This window comes from Propithecus coquereli, unplaced genomic scaffold, assembly GCF_000956105.1.
Source record: "Propithecus coquereli isolate 6110/MARCELLA unplaced genomic scaffold, Pcoq_1.0 Scaffold142, whole genome shotgun sequence".
Taxonomy (NCBI): Eukaryota; Metazoa; Chordata; class Mammalia; order Primates; family Indriidae; genus Propithecus; species Propithecus coquereli.
Window position 1 is genome coordinate 2349151 of NW_012138525.1, and position 22711 is coordinate 2371861.

Sequence of the window (22711 nt, forward strand, 5' to 3'; positions counted from 1 at the left end):
GTGAGTTAGGAGGCCAGGGAAGACTTCTTCCTGGAAATGGAAATTTACGTGAGGCCCTTAGGGAACTCCTGTGCTGTCTGGGGGTCTGCTATGCGGTAATAAACTGGTCAAAAGGGCCACCCTGCCTGGGCTGAGTCAGCCACGTACTCACTGAACTAGAAAAGGATGACCCTCTCAACAGGCCAGGGACACAGGCCGATCAATAGCGGTGCTCAGGGGGAAGGCGTGGCTGGGTGAGAGGCACTGGCCACCTAACCGGCTGCTTCCTGCTCTGTGGCTGAGCTGTGCTGCTGTGACATGGTCATTCGGCCTGGCTGTTCCTCCCTGGAAGAAGACATCCCAGCGCAACCTGCCCTCAGCCCTCCAGCCCCTGCCCTCAGGCACTCAGCACACTCTGGCTCTGGGACTAGCTGGAACCACCCGCCCTGCGCCATCTGTGGGCACCTTTGGAAGTCAGAGTGAGTCATGGTGGGAGAGTGTGGTTTTAACGTGGCTGTCGATTTCCTGATGTCACAAACTGCTTGGCCTCTCTCTGGGGGAGTAGTTGGAAGGTAGGGATGGGGTTCATAGCTCTCCTACACCTGTCCAGCCTCAAACCCCTTTTGAACCTCGGCACTTGGACCTCTAGGGTCCCAGCATCAGCTGGGACACCTGCCCAAGTGGGGCCTTGGGCAAGTCTCCAAGCCTCCCAGCTTCAGGCACTGCCTCCGTGAAACACTTCATTACAGGCCTGCCCGCATGGGGTGGCTGAGGGGGGATGAAATGAAGATGCTTGTGCAGCACTGATCACACCGTTGAGCCCAACAGGTGGACCACCAGTCAGAGCGCCAGCAGACCTGCAGGGAGGGACCAACCTCTCCCCAAACCCGGCACCCCTCACCCCAACCTTCCCAGCTCTGGAGTCTGCCAGAGCCCCTGCACTGTCTCCACCAGCCACTGTCCCCCCTGCGGCCAGGGGCCTCAGAGCAGTGCAGCCCTTCCCTGCCAACTCCAGGCCAAGAGAGCCTCCGGCCTGGACTGTAGAGTTCAAAGGGCATGGGGAGCAGCCCACCTGGACCCGGGACAGAAGCGGAACTACACTACCCAGAATTCCTGGAGACAGCCAAAAAGGAAATGTCGTTTTTGCAAGGAGAGGCTCAGCTCCCCAGCAGCTGCAGAGAGGGAGAGGGGGAGAGGAGCGAGGGATTACCAGGGGGAGGGCGGGCTGGTGCGGGGAGCGAGGGTGGAGAGCCGGGCGGGCGGGGAGGAGGAGGCGGCGCCCGCCGCCGCCGCCGCCTGCGGACCTGCATCCCCGTGGGGCCGGCGAGCGGGCGGCGGTCCCTGCGTGCGCGGGCTGCGAGCGGGTGCGGGGGCTGGCGGGCGCCGGGGCCGAGTTTCTGCAAAGTTTGACCTGGTTGCCTTTCCGATGCCGCAGCGGAGCGAGGCAGCGCGGGGCGCGCCAGGCGGCTGCGGCGCGGCGCGGGGCTGAGCGGCTACAGCGCGCTCACAATGATCGTAAAATAAGGAGGCGCGGGGTGGGGGCGAGAGAGCCCCGAGCCTCAGGTCTCCGCCCCCGGCCATCCCCAGCAGCCCCGAGCCAGGAGACGGCGGTGGTCGGGGCGCCCACGCCGGCCCCAGCCCCCAGTAGAGCCAGGGGACACTGCCTCAGGAAGGGGGTGGGGGCGCCCCGAGAACGTGCCCGCGGCGGGGTGAGGGGCGCCCGGAGGGCGGCGGCCCGGGCACGCGGAGCGGCCCGAGGGGCAGGTGAGTCGGCGGCGCCGCTCGGGTGGGGGCGTGCGCGCAAAAGTTCCCCGGCAGTGGCCAGCGCGCCCAACTCGCGGGGATCTGGGGCCGCTCGCGGCTGGCAAGGGGGTACAGAGGTGCCCAAAGCGGCGGGGTGGGGGCACTGCGCGTTCCGGGGGTCGGCGAACGCCGGCCCGGGAAGGGGCGCGCGCCCGATCAGACCGGCCTAGGGGTGGCACTGCGCCCCCGGGGGGCCGAAGAGTCCGGGGCGGGGAAGGGGCGCCTGGCACTGGCGGCGAGGCGGTCGGAGCAGTGCCAGGGCAAGTCCTCGCCGCCCACTGCAGTGGCAGCCGGTCGCCCCCTCACCCCGCCCCCGGGCAGGAGACAGGAGGGTGTCAATGGAGATGTCACGGGCGGCGATTATTCGCTGGTGCGCGCGGTCCTGCGGCCGCCACTGATGGGGCGGGCAGGGGGGGGCCGCCGCCTCCGGGGAGACCGCCCAGAGCTGCGCCGTCAGCTCCGCAGCTAGCGCCCCGAGCACACGCGTCGCCGCCTCCGCGCGCCCCCCACAGCAAAGTTCGGCTGAACTTTGAGGCGAGCCTGACGCCCTGTCCCTTCCACCTCCCACCAGGTCCTCGGCGGCCGCGGAGAGCCAGGCGGCGGCGGCCGGAGCGCAGCCCCGGGGCCCCGCACGGCGGCCAGCGGCGACAGCGACAGCGACAGCGGCGAGGGGGACGCGGCGCCCGCGTGGGGGCGTCCGGCCCGCGCCCCTAGTAGGCGCCGACGGGGACCCGCGTCGCGCTGCTCCGGCACCGGCGGGCGGCCCGAACCCAGAGCGCGCCTGCTGGAAGCCGAGGGTGGGCGCTCGTCCCCCAGCGCGACTGGACCCCGCGGATTGAACAGAAACTGTTCCACTGCTGCGGCCCCGCCGGGCGAGCGGCCGCGAGCTGTTCCCGGAGGGAGCGCGTGCGGAAGGCCGGGGGGCAGGAAGTCGGGCTTCTGCAGCGAGGGTGGCGCAACCGCGCGGGGACTGAGCCTTCCTTATTTATGTGTCAGCCAGCGCTAGCCTTCTTCCTCCGAAGACTTCAGGGAGAGCTCCGGGCTGCCATCCCCGTGTGTGAGGCACAGAAGCTCCGGGTGTCAGAACAACATGATTATGCATTAAACTCCAAACTTTTCTTTTTTTAACCCAAAGAATATCGGTGATTTTTGTCCACTGCTAGGAGAAGAAGAGAGAGCCCAGGGCTCTTGAAATGCAGCAAAATCCTTATTTATAAACAGGCCGCGGTAGTGATATGCAGCCCCCCTACACTCTGTGAGTTTTCTATCCTATGGATATCGGTCTTGAGATTTAGATTGGAGAGCAGCACTGTGTGCACTGGGTCCGGCAGCCTCCATCCTTTCAATGCCCGGTTTTCTCTGGGACTGCTGGCCTTGCCTGGAGATCAGAGCGGTCCTGTGTGCCATGGGCTGTATTCAGAGCATCGGAGGCAAAGCCAGAGTCTTCCGGGAAGGGATCACAGTGATCGATGTGAAAGCCTCTATCGACCCCATCCCCACCAGCATTGACGAGTCCTCCAGCGTGGTGCTCCGCTACCGGACGCCCCACTTCCGGGCTTCGGCCCAGGTGGTCATGCCGCCCATTCCCAAGAAGGAGACGTGGATCGTTGGCTGGATTCAGGCGTGCAGCCACATGGAGTTCTACAACCAGTATGGCGAGCAGGGCATGTGAGTACCGCCCGGGAGCAAGCTTTGGGGACTGCGGAGGGTGCCTGAGCTTGGAGGCCTGGGGGGAGGGTGCAGATACATGTAGAGAGGGGCCTTCCCTCTGCCAGAGGGAAGCTGTAGGCAGACATGGAAGTGGCCTCTGAGTCCTCCTTGGCCAGGTGACTCCCCGGAGGGTTTGCCTGTTGATCCAGATTGGGGTCATGGCTCAAGGACCTACCCTGCCACTGTCCCTGGCCCTTGGGGTGCCTATGTGCTTCCTTGCAAGATGCCGAGAAAGCAGAGGAACATTCCTCCCATGCCTCTTTGGCAAAGCAAGTGTGCCGTCTGCCCTAGGAGCGTCAGTACCATCAGGGGTCACCAGAGAGGCTGCAGGCTCAGGCCCCATGGGGCACATGGCAGACACTTGGGGCCCTCTGAAGCCCCCAGACTTCTTTATACTACGGGGCTTTGTGGTTGGCCTCAGTTGTCTCTCTGGCATTTTCAAATGCACATCAGGACCTGGGGGGATGCTTTGCTGTTCCAAAAGTGCTGTGTTTGAGAGTGCGGTTAGTTTTAGCAACCTGGTTTGCTTTGTGATGTAGAGCCTTCTGTCTCTGAGGCAGAAGGCCACTTTATGCAGATGTCAAACATCTGTGCCCAGTGTCCCTCCAGTGGGGCCCTAACTAGGAACAGCTAAGAGGAGCCCACTGGCCTCTTCTTTGCAGCCTGGTCCCTGGAATGCCCCTGGGCTGTTGTAGGTCTCTGTGAGGACAGCGGACCCCTGGGGCTTCTTTTTTGGCATGCTCCTTGACCCCAGGGAGGGCCATCCTAAAGTGGAAAGAGCAGCAGTAGACAGAGGGAAAAGTGACTTAAGTTGAAGAGTCACCCTAAGACAGCAGTGGTGAAAATAGCTGTTTCCGAGCATGAGGACCCTGCGGGGAAACCTAGGTGGGCGCCGAGAAGGAGTCCCTCAATTTGACCCCCGTGGCTGGCTGTGTTCACTCCCAGAGCCTCTCTCTGCATGCCCACCCTGTGCAGCATCACTTCCCAGTTTTGCAAGTGAGGAAGAGAGGGGACACTTCTCCCAGGAGTTGGAGCTTATTACTGATTCAGAACTTAGTAGGCCACCTGTAAACAAGAGGGGTGGAGGATGGCCGGTGGCCAGATCTTGAGGCTTCTCCACTTAATGACTCTGAAGTTGTAAGAGAAACAGGAGGATCAGGCTAAAACTTAAAACCAGGGTGTAACCATGCCTGCCCAAAGGGGTACACGTGGCCACGTCCGGAGGCGCCTGCCCCCTCCCTCCAACAACCTGATTTCTGTGCTGAGCCCCTCACGTCTCAAGAGCAGCTGTTAATCCAGTCCAGGTGGGGGGCTGCCTTTCCATTCCAGGAAGGGAAACATGATTCTTGGTTATTTAGTGAGGACCTTTTCTAAGAAATCTTAAGCTCAGAAACCTCCTCTGGCTTTGCAAGGCATCCAGGACAGTTGTCAAGAAACAAAGGTTTTTTTAGCGGTTTTAGGCTAAGCCTCCCTCCTTCCCTAGAAAGGGTAGGGAAGCCAGAGAGTTCTTTTGAACTTGGGATTCTAATGAGATCTATGCAGTGTGTGGTGGTGGGGAGGGAACAGGCCTGGCTGAGGTATAGCCTGGGTTCTCCCTGACCCAGAGCCTCAGTTTCCCATCTGTACACAGGGGTTTGCAGATGTCTTCAGGTGCTGCAGGCCTCATCCTCCATTTGGTGGCTCTGAGTACATTCTGGCGCTGCTGTAGAAGCCGGGCCTGAGAGTCAGGAACCTGAGACGACCTTGCCCTGACTGTGCCAGTCCCCAGTTCCTGGTTAGAAGAGCCTCGTGCGTACTTAGACTTTGCAGTCAAGCAGACCTGGGCGGGAGGCCAGGCTCTGCCACTTTCCAGGGTGCCACCCTGGGCAAGTCCCTTAGCCACTCTGAGCCTTGGTTTACTCATCTGCAAACTGGGGCTAAGAATAGTCCCTTCCCCGTGGCTCACTGGGAGAATTACTCAGACAGCATTTGCCAAGCAGTCAGCACTGCGCCAAGCACACGGTGGATACTGAACGCAAGTGGCGATCGTCCTTCACGTTGTCATTACTGTGACTGTTATTCTATCAGACAGGAGTGGCTGCAAACTACAGAATTAGGACTGACCTGTGTCAGCTACTCCTTGCACTGAATTCTCTCGCCAGCCCTGGTCTTCCTCTTTCACACAGGGCCTGCTCTCTTGACTTGTAAACAGTTAAAAACGGCATCAGTCATGAACAGTTTGCGTCTTACAGGGGCTCAGGGCCATTGTCATTGCTCTCAACTTGCCCAACGGTTCCCTTTGCTCCCTCCCTGTCTCTGGACATCTCTTGCAGCACTGGGCCCCCAGGCCCCATCCAGTCCATTCTCCCTAGGTCTGAGGCCGGGTGTGTACTCCCAGCTGAGATAGGACCAGCCCCAGGGACAGGACGAGTCTGAGGCTTCTTGGGAGGGGCGCTCGGGGCAGTAAGGCAGAGCCGCCACCAGTACTGGCTCTGGGCCGTGGCATGGCAGCCTCGGAGGTTCCGCTTTGTCATCTGTGAGTGAGGATAAGGCCAGGACTCCCCGCAGGCCGCTGTGAGGTTCAGTGAGAGGACAGGTGCAGGTGACCATCCTGTGGCTGAAACGCAGAGGTGGGAGCTGCTGACCACGCCTCGCTATTCAGCAGAACTGTGCTAAGGAGCCGAACTGCTGAGTAGTGCGGTTCCACCGATGCCTGAGCAGAGCACTGGATTCAGCCCACGCCCACTGGAAACAAATGAGGGGAAGCCTGGATGTGGCTCCTTCCTGAGTGGAAATAGAAGCATTTAGGTGGCATTTCAAAGATGCTTCTTGTCTTCCCGACCCCCACCTCCTGTGATAAGTACTGTTTTAGTTTTAAGCCCTGTGGCATGAAAGAAAGTGGAGTGGTAAGCTGTGATTCGGTGAGATTGACCAGAAACCTCAGCCAGCCTAGACTAGTCCTGCCACGCTGCTTGGCCCAGGCTGGGACGACTCTTCACGCAGGGCAGTGGGGCGGGGCGTTCTGTGTACGGCAGGGCGCTGAGCAGCGTCCCTGGCTTCTGCCCACTTAATGCCAGGAGCACCTCCCCCACGCATGACAGTCAAAAATGTCTTCAGACAGGGCCCAATGTCCCCTGGGAGGGGTGTGAGAACCGCTGGACTCAACCCAATTTGAATCATTAAAATGAAACCCGGGCACTGGGCTTTAGTGGCCTGAGGAGACAGCCAGGTGGCCAGGACTAGGTTAGGGCTTTGGATCTTTACAAATGGGCTTGTATTCAAAACATTAATTCCGAATACTTAACGGAAATCCATAATACCCCCAAACATTATCCCTGCTTGAGATTAATCTCCAAGCTAGGAGGAGAACTGGTTAGAATGACATTCTGCGTTTGAAATATTTAAAATGGAACAATAAAAACCCCACCACCTCAGTAATACCCTGACTTTCCAGACAAGCACTGGGAAAGGGTGAGCTTCTCCATGCCAGCTTGAGGATTCTGTATGGTTTTGGGTCCAACCCACAGCGCTTTAAAAGCCAACCCCCCTCCAAATTGTTGGAGACACCTGCCTCCACAGCCCGTCCCCCGCAATTCCTCAACTGCCACCTGTCAGCTGGCAAGAGTCTTCAAGTGACAAGTCACAATTTCTCGCCTGTGTGGGAGACATTCCACGTTATCCCTGCTTTGCCCTTCTTGGGAGCCTCCAGAGAACCTGACCCACAGCCAAGGCCAAGGATTTTGCCAAAGGGCAGACTTGGGGGTGAGGGGCAGGTCTCTTTGGGTTGATGGTACCGCCTCACCGTGCCTGTGTCTAGCAGGATGTGGATCCCAGCTCCACACCCTTGGGCTGGTCTCTTAACCTTCCTGAGCCTCACTGTTCCCATCTATGAAATGGGAACACTGGTGCCTCCCTCGTGGGCTTGCTACAATGAGCACTTAGCCCAGCGCCTGGTGCATAACTGAGCACTCAGTCCGCGGTGGCTATCTATACCATCATTATGAATGACTAATGATCGATTGTTCATCATGCGATACTTGTCAGAGAGTCGGCGTAAAGATTGCTGTATATTGTTGCAGTTGTTACCTCCCCCTACTCCTGGGTTTCAAATCCCCGTCTGCAGCATGCAGGCCTTGGGCCATGAGACCTCTGAGGGTCTTTCTGGCCAAGAAGTGTGCTGGCAGCTGCAGCCACAGTGCAGGAGAGGCGGGTGGGAGAGGGCAGGGCCGCAGGGAGCCGCCCCGTGCTGCTGGGGTGATGCTGGGAATAGCTGCTCTGGGACCCCTTTCTAGCCGCTGTCTCCCAGTGTCCTCCCTGGACTTCAGGAGGTCCTCATTTTATGATGAGGACACAGCCTCTGAGGCCTGAAGCTGCTGCCGGAGGAAGCTTGCTCAGAGCCAGCAGATCTGGGAACAGGCCATGGAGGAATGTCCCTGGTGACCACGTGGCTCTTCCTGGAGCCGGGGCCTGCGTTTTGGGCTCTGCACAGAACAATGGAGGACGAGGCTTCCTCTCTGTGACCGGAAGGCGGCCTCCCCCATCTGCTGGGCCCTGGCGGAGGCGAGGGTGTGGTGTGGGCGGGAGAGGGAAGTCCCTGTTTCAAGGCTTTAGGGTGGGAGGAAGTGGGGGGGATGGCCCAGCCCAAGGAAAACTCCCCCTGGACCTGCCCTGGCCAAGCCACCTCTGGCTGTTCCCAGGGACCTGCGGGAAGGCGCCCAATGGCTGTAGTAATTAGGGAAATGGCAAATTAAATGCCCACGTCCTTTTCTTGCTGATCAGAGCTGGGCGAAAATGAGAAAGATCAGTCGTGCCCAGTGTTTGGGGAAGGGGAGCCGTCTTACTGACCGTTCCGGGGTACAGTTCAGGCAGCGCCTGCGCGGTGAGCTTGGGTCAGCTTGGCCGAGCTTGGCCGTGCGGGCTACAACTTGCAGGTGCGGGGCCTTCACCTTGGCGCTTCTCATTTTAGCATCTCGGGCCTGGTGTGTCAGAGGCATCTAAAAAAATAGTCTCCTGGACAGATGAATTAAGGAACATGTGCACAGATGAACTGTACATAAAGATGCACGTGTGAGGGTGTTCACTGCAGCACGTTCCTGCCAGCAAAAAGCCACGAGCCACTCCAGTGTCCCTGCACAGGGGTGAAGTGATGGTCTGTCTGCACACAGACTATGCCATGGCAGAGCTGTAGATGTTCCTGAGTGGGAAAATGATGCTATTTAATATATTGTTGCATTAAAAAAAGTTGTAAAAAATATGCAGAGTAGGAACCCGTTTTGTTGAAAACACTAACGTTCGGAACGTATCCTGTGTGTATGCAGAGAGCAAGGTCTAGAAGGATGTTTACCCAGCAGAATGTGGTGCGGAACCTCAGTGGAGGAGGGGCACAGAGGGGCATGATGGCTTTCGGTTTTCACTTTATACCCTTCTTTCTGGCGTGTTTTTTTTTTTTTTTTTTTTTTAACAAAAAGCACATATTTTATAACTAAAAACTGAAATCGAAAGGCACTGTTGGTCTATCTTGCACATGTTGGAGACCAGGGGCCCAGGGCTGCGGCCTGGGTTAAGAGGGGTGAGGTAGGCAGGGTGAGGGTGGCCCAGGGCTGAAAGGAGCGGGGGTTTGTTGTTGGAGGGAGCCCAGGAACAGGCCCTGTGGGAGGTGAAACCTCCAGACCCTGCCTGGCTGGTGAGAGGGGCCTGGTGACCTGGTGGTGGTAGGGACAGACGGGGCGGGAAGCAGGAAACCAGGATCCCTGTCCATCTGGTGTGGGATGGGAGCTCTCAGGCTTCAGTTTCTGCAAAATTTTCAAACTTTTACAGAATGTGTACTTTTTTGCAAATTTTACCAAATTATAATATCTGGGCCGAGCACAGTGGCTCAGGCCTGTAATCCCAGTGCTTTGGGTGGATCATTGGAGTCCAGGAGTTCAAGGCTGCAGTGAGCTATGATGATGCCACTGCACTCTAGCCCAGGTAATAGGGCAAGACCCTGTCTCAAAAAAGAAAAGAAAAAATCTCTCTTTCTCTCTCTCTCTCTCTATATATTTCAATATCTATATATCTAGCATATACAACCCATTATTCCAAAGATGCTTCTTAGGAGAGACTAAAGAGATTAAACTTAGTTGAGTTTTTAAAAAATGATTAATTTTAAGGAAAAAAATTAAGTAAGAATACAGGCCATGTGTAGGCAGGACCAAAATGAAGAAGGAGATGTGATGCTTGGTACACTTGACCCTGAGACAAAGTGGACTTGGATCTTCTTCCTGCTCTAGAGTCCTGAACTCCATCCCCAAGGCCTGGGGGTTCATAGAGAGAGCCCTGGGGACCCCAAGACTTTGGGGAGAGAGACGAGGATCCCAGGGATGGAGGGGGCTCTGCCCGTATTGGGGGGCAGTCCGAGGCCCAGGCCCCCTGCCTGGTGTGCAGGACCAATCCATCGCTGTGAGAAGAGACCAGAACCCTCACTGGGCCACTCCTCCTGATGAACTAGGGAAAGGTGTGCTCCTGTCAGCTTGGTCCAAGGTCATGGAGGTGGCAAGTCACATCCCTTCACTCTGAGACACACCTGCCTCCAAAGCCTCTGGCCATTCCTGGCTTCTGTCACCTTGTACAGAAAGGCCTTCTTATGGGGCCAGCTTCTGGCTGCAGGCTGGGCCTGGAGCCCTGGGCAGGTCCATCCCACAGGGTGACCCCCACCCATGCTGAGTTGGTGTCGCCTTGGTGGCAGCCTCAACCCCATCCCTGGCCTCTGGCAAAGGCCCTTCTATAACCCCTTCAGACTCCCACTCTCAGTTGGTCGTGCTGCTCCGTGTGTGCGTGTGTGTGTGCGTGCGTGTGCGTGTATGTGTGTGTGTGTGCAGGGCTGGGCGTGTGTTGGGCGAGGTTCCATCGGAGGCAGGTGGTAAGAGCTGGCTCAGGCTGTGGGCCTTGGCCTGGTTGCTTCCCAATTGTGTGACCTTGAACCCGGCTTCTAACTTCCCTAAGTCTCCTCTACAATGCGCTCCACGTATGTGGCAGGCGCAGCTGTGTCAGGAGCGTACTGTGCTGAAGTGACCGCCCACCCTGCAAGTGGCTGTTGCAGCTGCAGCTCTGCAGGGCCAGCAGAAGCACCAATCTGGCATCCCCAGACTCCTCACGGGGACCCCTTTGGGGCTCAGGGCCCTGGGGGAGACCCAGCATGTTGCTAACAGTCATCAATCCAGGCCACAGCATTGATTGTGCCTGATTCTGGGCCTGGCGCTGTGACAGATCCCGGATATGTGGTGAAGAGGACAGCAGTCCTGGCCCTGCCCTTCCGGCCTCGTGGGCTGTCTGGGGAAGAGACTGACAGCAAATGAGCACACAGTCATTGACTCACCCTCGTGCGTGGGCCATGGAGCAGCAGGAGGAGGAGCCAGTGATGTTGAAAGCGGGGGCACCTACCTGGCCAGTGTGAAGGGTCCAGGCAGGCGTCCCTGGGGTGGTGGCTCCAGAGCTGAACGATGAACAGCTACTAACTAGGATGGGGGTGGGGGCTGGGCGGACGCTGCCCCCAGTAGGAGGCCCTGAGATGGAGGGGCACAGCCCACGAGAGGAGCTGAGAATGCCTGGTGGGTCTGGAGCCTGGGGAGGATGTGTACGTGTGTGCACGTGTGCACATGCAGGGCTCTGGGCTTCAGCTGCATCTGGCTTTAAGGGCAATGGGGAGTCATGGCAGGTTTAAGAGGGTTGGAGCAACTGATCAGATTTGTGTTTTAAAGATCCCTTGGGTTTCTGGGAGGAAAACAGATTGCAGGAGGTGGGGAGCCCAGGGAGGGGTGAAGCCAGGGTGGGGACAAAGGAGAAGGGGACCTCCTTGAGGCAAGAGGGAAGCTCAGGGATGGTGCTGGCTGCCGGGGGCATGGGGTCCTCCATCACTGCAGACTGGGCCAGCCACTCTGTCCATCTCCTTCACAGCTTCATGGCCAGTGTTGATGGCAGGTGCCCTGCGCACGTTCTCTGGGTGGGTGATGGTGGGGCCGCAGCAGGACAGGACCCTTGTGACTTGATGCGAGGGCCAGAAAGCATCCTGAGGCCAGGTTCCAGCTTGGACTTGCCTGCCATCCCTTGGGTTTGCACACCTAGGAGGATGAGGACGGGGTGTGCTGGCGGCCTGCTGGGTTTGCAGACTGGGCAGTCGTCCTGTGCCCCATGTGGTCAGTGCTCTGCTGGCGCTGTGTTGAACAAGAGCTCAGTGTTGTCTTCTGCACTGGACCCACGGGTTCTGTGGCCAGTCTTGCCTTAAAGGCCAGCAGGGGCCAGTGAGAGGTGACAGGAGGGACCAGGAGGACTCTGTGCCTGTCCCTCAGCCACGCCAGGACCAACACAACAGACCCTGGGGTCTGGGAAGAAGGTGGCTGTGGTGATAGGATCAAAGTCTAGGAACTCGGGGGGCAGGAACCAGGTGCATTTTAACTTATCCACAAGCCCCCTACTCCAAACAGACCTTTGATGGAGCCCCCGTGTGCCAGCATGGCGCTGGGTGCGTGGGTACCGTGGGGTAAGGGCCCTGTCGTTCAGCGCCAGGTGTGGGGAAGGCTCCGTGTGTGCAGGGCTGGGGTCTGGGTTCACCCCTCCACCCCGTCTAGCCAAGACCTAGGGTCAGCCTGGACGCTCGAGGTCACCGCAGAACAGACGTCGGGAGGCCTTATGGAGGCGGCAGCACCGTGTGGGACGTTACTCTGAGCGTGTGTGTAATCTGAAAATGCAAACGAAGTTAAAAAGGGCGCATCTCTTTGGTTACAACAGAGGGGTCTGTTTGCCGTTCTGTGGTGAACCTATCTTGTCCTTCCTCAATAAATGTCGTTTCACACTTGCAAGAAAAAAAAAAAGCAGGCACACCTCTAACTGCCGTAGCCGCCCTCAAATAGTCTCCAGAAGTTTGTACTTAGTACTGCTGAGTGCGCCAGGCAGCGCATGTTAATGCATTTGCTCATCGCAGACACGGCTGGTGGGGCAGGTGGGCTCATCAGGGGCTACTGGTGAGCACTTGGAGCGCAGAGTTTGAGACTTGGTCACAGGACGTGTCACCAAGGCCGAGGCTGCGGCCAGGACCACGGGGAGGCCCACGCGGGCCTTGTGATGATTTGAAAACCGACGCCCTTGGCCTGGGCTCTGAGTGATACCCCGCCTGAGATGCTGCCATTGCCAGCTCAGGAGAATTGTCCCCTGTGTGTGACTGAGCTGGGGCTCAGGCATTTCAGGGCTGGGGAAAAGAAAGGAAACCCCCAGGCTGGGGTCCGAGAGGGGCCATGCTCATGCTAAGCCCGCTCCCCAGAACAAGGCCTTCAGCTCTTTGGAAGCGAAAGGGGCCAAGGCGGGAGCAAAGTGCCTTTTGCAAGTTTGCTCTTGGCATTTAAAAAAAAAATAGAAAGAAAGAAAAACTCTCCCAAGCAGGTGAAGGCACAGTGAGAGGACAGGGTGGGCGTTTCCTCCCGAACCAGGAGGCACCAGCTCAGGAGAGAGTCAGGCCCGGGCCTTGGTCCCTCTCCCCGTCCACCTGGGGACAGGATCTGCAGGCTCAGGCCTGTCATCCCCCCACCCACTGCCATGGGGACCCCCAGGTCTCAGGGACTGCTAGTGCTTCAGACACATGAGGCTGAGCGGCTGCCAGGTTCCCTTGGGGGCCAGGCAGGGAGGATGCATTTCAGTAGAGGAATGCGTTTTTTATTATGGTAAAGCCCGCACAACATAAAATTTGCCATTTTAACCATTCCTAAGTGTACAGTTCAGTGGCATTAAGCACATTCACGTTGTTGTGCAGCCGTCACTGCATCCATCTCCAGAACTTTTTCATCTTCCCAAACTGCAACTCTGTCCCCAGGAAACACTCATTGCCCACCCGCCTCCCCCAGCCCCAGGCAACCTCCCTTCCACTTCCTGTCTATGAGTTTGACTGCTCTGGGTACCTGATACAAGTGGAATCGCACAGGACTTGTCATTTTGGGTTGTGCTTGCTTCACTTACCGTAATGTCCTCAAGGTTCATCCGTGCTGTAGCAAGGGTCACAATTTCCTTCTTTAAGGCTGAAGAATAGTCCATTCGTGGCGGGACCGCATTTTGTTCACACTTTTATCTGCCGATAGACTCGGGGGTTCCACTTTTGGCTGTTGTGAACAGTGCTGGGGACAGAATGCAGTTTTAAAGGACGTTGGTTCCTGGAGAGCCCCCTGTGCACGTGGGTGTGCAGACAGCGTGCTGGCTCAGGGTGTCCCAGGCTTCAGTGTGCCCAGGACGGACCAGGCCAGGCCCCCAGGTCCCAGGTGCCACTACTTAGCCAGATCTCCTTGGGGAAAAGTCGCCTCACCAGCCCCCACTTCTTTCCCATAGGGTGGGGCCAGATGGAGATGACTGTCCCTGAGTCTGTAAGGCTAAGGGGCCCCACAGCCTGGGGTGGGCTCCCCGGACGCCAGCGTGTCCGCTTCTGCATGGGAGCGTGGGATTGGATGTCCCCAGAGCAACTTGGGACAGGCTGGCTGGTCTTCTTCTGTCTGAGGGTTATTATTATAACAGCAGCAGTGACGACAGTGATGCTGACAGATGCCAATTACAGGCTGGGGAGGTCCTGCCCACAGGCCTCGCAGTGAACCTGGGGTGTGTGAGGAGTCTGGGGTCCAGTGGGGGTGGGACCTTGCCTAGGGTCTCATGCCACTGAGGGGGTGGGCTGAGGCCTCCCTGGGCCCCCGTGGGTAAAAGCAAGTCAGGCTGACAGTGTGCTGGGCAGCGGTGGTCTCTACTCAGACCGGCCTCGGTCACTGGAAGTGCGGGCTCCCCCTGGCCCAGCCACTGCAGCAAAGCCCTCTGCCAACCAGCCCCGGAGTACCCTGGAGCTGTGCCAGGCTGGGACTGAGCGCAGCGTTTGGGCAGGAGGGCCTTGGTCAGGTCTCCTCTCGTTCTAGTGCTCCAAAAAAGGGGGCCCACCAGGCAGGAACAATTCTGACGCAAGCAGAAGGTGGGCAGCCCCTGGCCCCAGGACCCTCCTCGTGCTGGCTCTGGCCTGGGAGAGGTGGAGGGGATGTAGGGGTGAGGTCAGTGAAGCCCAGAGAGGCTGGGCATATGCCTATGGTCACACGCTGGTCAGCAAGGGGCCAAGAATCATTCCCAGATATGTTGACTCAAGGCCACTGGCCTCTGAAGCCTCTTTCAGCCCCTAAAACTGGAGAGGGAAACTCACCTTCTAGGGCTGGGGCCAGGTCAACATGTGTCCCCATCCACGCCCACCCTGACACACTATGTGGCCTGGGAGAGTCCCCCAGCCCCTCAGAGCCCACGGCCGCCACCCTAACCAAGGCTGCAGGGCTGTACTAGGCTGCCTGTGGCCATCCCACCAGTGTCTGGAGGCCGCTGTGCGCGTGCTGGCACACGGGGTGGGGGCGCAGCATTCAGCCTGGCGCCAGGTGCGTGCCAGGTTCACTCCTGCCGATCAGCACCAGGTTCCTCCAAGTGACAAGCTAGGGCTGTCCCAGGTCCCACTTGGGATCCAGTCCTGGTCTGAAATGGTTCTGGGGCTGAAGAGGGAGCACTGGTTCCGGGGGGGTTCTGATTTGGGATGGTGCCAGGGAACGGCATGTAGTTTTGAGGAGCCTGTATCCGGGGGACCCCCCCGCTCACCCAACCTGATACTGGCTGTCTGTCTGACCTCCCCCCAGAAGGTAAGTGCAGAAGGGTGTCCATTCTATCCTCAGGGTCCAGGACAGCCCCTGGTCCTGGCCCACCACGGGATGCAGAAATCGCTTGTTGAGTGGCCAAGCGAGTGAACTGGCCTTCCTTGTCCCCAGGTCCAGCTGGGAGCTCCCCGACCTCCAGGAGGGCAAGATTGAAGCCATCAGCGACTCAGACGGGGTGAACTACCCCTGGTATGGCAACACCACGGAGACATGCACCATCGTGGGCCCCACCAAGAGAGACTCCAGGTTCATCATCAGCATGAATGACAACTTTTATCCCAGCGTCACGTGGGCCGTTCCGGTCAGTGAGAGCAATGTGGCCAAACTGACCAACATCTACCGGGACCAGAGCTTCATCACGTGGCTGGTGGCCACCAACACCTCGACCAACGACATGATCGTGCTGCAGACGCTGCACTGGCGCATGCAGCTCAGCATTGACGTGAACCCCCACCGACCCCTGGGCCAGCGTGCGCGGCTACGGGAGCCCATCGCCCAGGACCAGCCCAAAATCCTGAGCAAGAACGAGCCCATCCCGCCCAGCGCCCTGGTCAAGCCCAATGCCAACGATGCTCAGGTCCTCATGTGGCGGCCCAAGTACGGGCAGCCGCTGGTGGTGATCCCGCCCAAGCACCGGTAACGGTCAGGGTGACCCGCTAGGTTAGACTCACAAATAATAATACTGCTCAGAACAAAACCCAAACGTGCTCTGCGTCATTCAGCAAAATACAACCATCCTACCTTCTCAGCGGGCGGCTCTCACTGTGCTCGTGCCCTGGGCTGGCCTCGCGCGGAAGGGAAGACCCACGCGGGACAGACAGACCCCGCGTGCGCCCTCTAGGGCCACTTCTGGTCCCCCTTCCTTTCCTTTTCTCACAGATTCCCCGAGACACTGCTATTCCAGTTCTTTTTGTAAACCCCTCTTTATGAGGTTCAGGGCGGGAGGAGGAGGAGCTGGTTACACGGAACGCGCAGGCCTCCGCCGTGTCCGCACGGTGGGCATTTGTCGCCGGCCGGCCTCCCACACTGCTCCCCTCATCCTCTGTCATGAGGCCTTACAGTAGACTTGCTTTGCCAAACTTTTGCCTTAAGCTGAATTCAAAGGAAGAAGGAGACACAGAAAAGCAGGATCTCTTCTGCGGGACTTTCCATCTGCCGCACAGGGAGGGGCCGGGTCGGGGGGCGTCCCCTGAGCCCACCCACTTGTCTTGGGAGAAGGGCGAGGATGGACATTTAGACCTGAGACCAGCTGCTTATTCTTTCCTTTCGGCAGAAACAAAACCACAGGCAGACTCTGCCCAACAGCCCCTTCTGTCCACCCCCAGGTAGAGCCCCCACCTGTGGAGAGGTGCCATGAGCTCTGGCGGGGCAGTTCTGCCAGTGGCGCCCTCTTCTTTTTTTCTTTTCTTTTCTCCGCAGCCTTAACTTGCCCTGGGCGGCTCTAGAGGAAGGAGGGAGTCCCGTGCGCCCCGGCTGGGCCCAGGGGATGTTCACCCTCTCTGTCCTCAGGACCTGCCCACAGATGGGTCCCTGGACTATCCTCCAAGTGTGTGGCATTTCCTCTTCCACCCATACTGTTCCCAAGTGCCAGGGGCCAGCCCTCAAGAAAGGCATGCACGTCCCTCCCTGCACAGCATTTTCAGACTCGAACTGGTGGCCCCAGCACCCTTGGCTGGCTGTCCTCTAGCGCACTGCAGAGGAGCCAGGACAGGGCTCATTTTCAAGGGCTGCTGCTCCCAGGCTCTCCTGGGTGGGGTGGGGGCTTTGGATAGGCTCTCAGTGCTGGTGACAAGGCAGGTGACAGCTGCAGAGGGCCTGAGGGCCGAGGCACCCCTGATCCAGGAAGTCTGGGGGGACAGTCGGCCCACCCTCTGCTTTGTGTCCTCAAAGAAGTAAGCGCAGGCCCAGGGCTGGGAGGGTTGAGTGGGCCTGGGGAGAGGTGTCAGAGCCACTCTGGAGGCTGGTCTGGCACAGTGACAGCATCAGGTGAGGACAGATATCAAGTGGCCAGTCTCCGGGACCCACCCTCCTGCTGAAGCCGCAGGACTTCCTTGGTCCTGAGCAATGTCTGCCTGCAGGCTCTGCCCAGGGCCACCGCTGCCAGCTTGCCAAACCCCCAGCCCCACCCCGGGCTGCATGCACACTAATAATATTCAAGCACAGAACATCGTCGGATAAGAAAAATACCCCATTTCTGCTACAGATGAGCCACTTGTAGGAGTCTCAGTGACAGCGTGGGAGGGTGTGGGTGCCTGAATCCTCGCCCTGCTCCTGCGTCCACGTGATGTATTTATTCAAGGGGTGCTTAATGTCCAGTCAGCCTCTGCCAGTCAGTCTTAGAGCCCAGCTCCTGCCCGGAGGCCAGCTGGCGCGGTGCTTAGGGGCCCTTGGTGGGGCTGGGACCTCCCCCCAGAAACTGTAGGTTCCTGTTTGTGAGGATGGAGGCAATGCCACCCAGAGAGGCAGCCTTGAGTGGGGGAACCACGCGGTCCCAGCTGTACCTCCGAGGGCAAGCTGGGGAGGGGCCGGCCTGGAGAGAGGCCCCCCTACAACTCAGGTCTTTGTTGTACTAGAGGAGCTGGGGCCCTGTTAGGGGTCAGGAAGGGGTTTGCCATACTGGGCTGGGGCATCACAAAAGTGTTCTTACTGGAGGTGGGGCCGGGGAGGACAGGCAGGGGTCCTGAGCTGCTCTGGAGCCAAGGGGCCCCAAACCCGCATTTCTTGAGTGTGAACAACATGCAAGGCAGAAGCCGGAGCCCCGCCCCTCACTCCTGTGCCGGCCCCCAGTCCACCTGCTCCCTGGCTGACTTCCACCCCACCTGCCTCAGGCTGCAGGTCCGGCCAAGCACGCTTGGCTCTGCTTGGGTCTCTCAGCCTCTGTCCTCATGTGGGGGCGCAGACCCTGGCCTCCTGCCCGCCCCAGTCCTCTGATGCTCCCCCCAGCCCCACCCTGGCGCGGATACTCACTCACTCCTTCCAGCAATAAGAACCATCCTTGGCCGTGGAGAGTACTGTGAAAACAAACCAATGCACTTACCAGGAGGCACAAGACTCTTAATGAAAATGTTAAATAAACCTTTTTTTTAAGAAAAAAACACAAATATTCGTAAAGAAATAAAATGTGATTTTAAAGTAGGCTTGGCTAGGATCTGGATGTTTCTGAAGTGTCCGTCCATTCTGGGGTTGCTGACTGGGTATGGCTGGCCATGAGGCTGGGCATTTTTGGGGGGCGGGGAGGACGGGCTGAGGCTGGGACCCCTGTGCTCAGGGCCAGGGAGACAGAAGGCAGCAACAGGCGGTGAATGCACTGCACCTTCCACCCGCTTCTGGCCACAGTCCTGGCTCCAGCCAGAGCAGCTCTGGGACCTCAGTCCTACACCTAGAAGTGCCCTTGCCCAGAGGAGGGTGGCAGGCTTGGAGGTCGAGCTAGGAATTGGGGCAGTTTGGCTTTATGGCAAACGTTAGAAAACTCCTATGGCAGGATGGTTGGTGTTTAGACTGGGCCGTAGCCTGGGTCGTACTGTAGACCTGTGGAAGACAGTAGCACAGTGGCAGCCTGGGCCATGGCTCTGTGCTCTGCCCTCGGCCAGCAGCTGATGAGGGGTCACGGAGCCCAGAGCACTGGGAGTGGACGCCCTCTCCTTCCAATCGGAACTTTCTTATGTAAGGATGGCTAGAGGCCCTGGAGGTCCCGGGGGTGGGCTCTGAGGGCAGACCATGCTTCAAGGCCATTTGTGTGAGCTCGCGTAAGACACTTGGCCTCCTGAGCCCAGTTACCGTGTATGGAAAATGGGGCTTCCTGGAGTAGCTGACTCCTGGCCAATGCGGTGTGTACACACTGCCCTACCCTGTTTCTGGGTGTGAACACACTGCATCCTCATGACAACTCCCCAAGGCAGGTGTTATCGCAACCCCCATTTCGCAGATGAGGAAACCAGGGGAGTGGGAGTCAGGAAGCTGCTTGAGGCCACGCATCCAGGAGGAGGCAGAGCCAGGATTCAGACCCTGCTCGAGAGTCAGCTTCTTAGCACTGCTCACAGCCTGTGGGGCACGTGTTTGGTGCCCAGGGATTATTAAGAAGTCCCCATAGCCAGGCATGGTGGCCCATGCCTATAGTCCCAGCTACTCGGCAGGCTGAGGCAGGAGGATGGCTTGAGCCCAGGAGTTGGAGGTTGCAGTGACCTGTGATGATGCCACTGCACTCTAGCTGGGGTGATAGAGTGAGAATGTCTCAAAAAAAAAAAAAAACAACACACACACACACACAAAAAACAAAAAACAAACAAAAAAACAACCCACAAAACCAAGAAGGCTGCACGCCATCGGCTCCCTCCATCCTGGGGTGCCCAGGACAGGAAGGCCCCTCTTCCTGGGCTCTGGAAGTCCCTGTGTAGTCAGTTCTCTCTGGCCCATGAGCCCATCTCATTTCCTTGAGGAGGGCCTGGCTGGTCAACTGCAGGCCACAGGCCCACCCTCCAGGTGGGTGCTGGCCTCTCCACACCACCACGGGGACCAGGAGCCCCCGCTCGCTCTGGGCTCGGGAGTTTGGTTTCTGACTGGGTTCTCCACATTGCAGCAACCCAATGGCTCCCTGCATCTGGCCTCCTGGGTCTGAGACACCAAAGCAGGAAATTGCATAACAGGCCTCGCTCGCTGCCCTCCACCCAGCGGGCTTCTGGGTGGTGCCGTTCACCATCGTGGTTTGGCTTATGGTTGTGGAGTCAGCTCCTGAGCTCTGCCCATGAGACATGGGGTGTGTGTGTGCTCGTGCAAGCCTGTGCACAGAGAACGGGGTGCAGGCCTCACCAGCAGGAGCAGAAAGTCAAGCTGGACCACACCAGCACAAAGCCAAGGGCATTCAGGAATACCAGTCCTCATCCAGTGTGCAGCTGAGCGAGGACAGGGAGTTTGTGGGTAACAGTTTGGGGAGGAAAACGTGCAGGGAGGGTGGCTGTGAGTAGAGTGGATGCCAAGTAGCATTTAGTCACAGAGTGGAAGCCCTCCAGCCTGCCGGGCTGATAGCAGGTTAAATTTAGACGTCCAGACTGGGATGAGAGGCACAGACACCGGACTCCGCCCAGCTGTCGTGGGTTCCCCTCCAGGATCCGGGGGAGCTGGCTGCCCGGGCCGGGCAAGGCCCACTTGCCCAAGACGCCAGGGGTCTGGAGAAGCAGCTGCACAGCGGCAGCCTCCCACCTCTGAAGTCACTTGTCAGGAGAGCCCACTCTGCTCTCTGCTCCAAAAAGGACGTTTCATCAGGAACTGCAAAAAGGTGGTGGCTCATGTGCTCTCTCAGGCACTCGGACATTTCTAACAGCCCCATGCTATTTCTGCCACCTCCAGCTTGGTTCATCTCTTGGTCATCCTCTGTCCTGTTTGAGTGCCCCCCAGACACAGGTTCCCACCCAGGTGGGGTCCAGGCATTCAGGGAAAGCAAATATTCCAGCCACTGTCCACAAATGGTCCATTGGGATCATTAGAAAACAACCGACTGCTTCAGTGCTGCCCAGGCCCTTCCTGCTGCTGCTGATCGCGGCTCGTGTTGTTGCTCTCCTTTCATGGAGGAGGAAACTGACCCTCAGAAGGGACCAAGGGGTTTGCTAAAGGTCAATTGGCTAGGAAGTTGCAGAGCTGGTTTCAAACACCAGCCCTATGGCCCTGCTGGCCGCCTCTGCTCTTTCTGCCCCACCGGCCTTCCGGAGCCCTGGTCCTCCCAGACAGACAGCCCCTGACTGTTGCCGCCAAGATCCCGGTGGTGCTGAGCACTTGGCAGCCCTGTTGGCCTTGCCCACTTGTCCCCCAGACAGCACGGCTTGGAATGCAGAGATGGGATTAGCTCCTCCATCGGCCTGAGACCTGGTTCATGTTTTATGTCCCCTTTTTAATCAGACACATGAAGGGCAGCGTAGCTGGGTGTTTGCAGCGAGAGACCCCCGCGCTGCTCCAGACGCCACTTGACTTGTCAGGTGGGCTTGGTTTAGTTCGCTTGAGTGCTGAGTGTCCTAATCTGCAGGCTGGAGACAGCACACCTACCCTGTCCTCCCCTGCCCAGGGCCGAGCAAAGGCCCAGCAGTTGTGCTCAAGGTTACACGTGCAAATGGGGGGTTTATATTGGAGACCAGAGACTCTCTTTAAATATGGCTAAATTTATCTGAAACATCCAGATGACAGGGAGATTCTTAGCATCCTCAGTAAATACAGACCCAGGTGGGGATCAGTCAAATGTATTAAAATTTTTTTCCACAGCTTTATTGGGATACAATTCCCATGCCATCCAACTTACCCATTTCAAGTGTACGATTCTGTGGTTTTCTGTTTTTGTTTTTTACTTTTTAGACAGAGTCTCGCTCTGTTGCCCCAGCTAGAGTGCCGTGGCATCAGCCTAGCTCACAGCAACCTCAAACTCCTGGGCTCAAGCGATCCTCCTGCCTCAGCCTCCCGAGTAGCTGAAACTACAGGCGTGCACCACCACACCTGGCTAATTTTTTCTATTTTTAGTTGTCTGGCTAATTTCTTTTTATTTTTAGTAGAGATGGGGTCTCACTCTTGCTTAGGCTGGTCTCAAACTCCTGAGCTCAAGCGATCCTCCCGCCTTGGCCTCCAAGAGCGCTAGGATTACGGGCATGGGCCACCACGCCCGGCCTGATTCTGTGGTTTTTAATATATTCACAGACATGTGCAATGGTCTCAGTCCGTTTGGGCTGCTGTAACAAAATACTACAGACTGAGCAGCTTATGAACAACAGAAACTTACTTCTCACAGCTCTGGAGGCTTGAAGTCCGAGATCTCCACACAGCAGCAGGGGTGGCGTGTCGCAAGAGCTGCCTCCTGTTCACGGAGGTCCCTGGCTGTGCTCTCGCGTGGTGGCAGGTACTGGGCTACAGAAGGGGAACGGGACACGTTGCTGCTTTAGCTGGGAGCTCTGGCCACTGCCCTCGAGAGAGCTCCCACTACACCTTTCTCCACCCAGGATCGCTGTCCCGTGGCAGCAGCTCTCTAGAAGGCCACCCACCACTAGTGAATGACCAAGAGGAGCTGGGTCAGACCCACAGGCTGGCGCTTGCACGTGAGGAGGGAGCTAGTTGTCTGGGCTCCTGCAAGTTGCAGGTCCTCCTACAGCTGGGTGTGGAGGCAGGAGAGGTGGCCTGAGCCCTCTTTGGTTGGCACGCCCCACCCTGGCTGTGCAACCTCGAGCAAGTCACCTTTCCTCTCCTACCTCGGTGTCCTCAGACATGGGGTGGGGCTAAGGATGGTTCCCTACCTCACAGGATTGCTGCGAAGCATCTGGAAAGTGCATGCCCATAGTGAATGCCTAGTAGGTTTAAGCTGTTATTACAGTGGAGCCTCTGAGCCTCAGTTTCCCCATCTGCAAGATGGGGTTATGCTGTCCCTCATGGGGAAGGAGGGTTCCCAGGGATCATCATGCAAAGCCCTGGGCACGAGGCCTTGCACAGAGCCAGGTGCCCAACAGGTGTTTGCTGGTACTGACCTTGTAACTGGATGCTAAAATGGTTTTCCTTCCTGCCCCAACTTCAGCTCAGACTTGGAAGAGACA

General features: G+C 58.1%; 1 protein-coding gene across 1 annotated transcript; it reads left to right on the forward strand.

Moving 5' to 3' along the window:
• Positions 1 to 2758: 2758 nt before the first annotated feature.
• FAM78A (family with sequence similarity 78, member A) lies at positions 2759 to 15945 on the forward strand. The gene is made up of 2 exons (XM_012639686.1): positions 2759 to 3450; positions 15267 to 15945. The coding sequence occupies exons 1-2, from the start codon at positions 3128 to 3130 to the stop codon at positions 15793 to 15795; spliced, it is 852 nt and encodes a 283-aa protein (XP_012495140.1). The 5' UTR covers positions 2759 to 3127; the 3' UTR covers positions 15796 to 15945.
• Positions 15946 to 22711: the final 6766 nt, after the last annotated feature.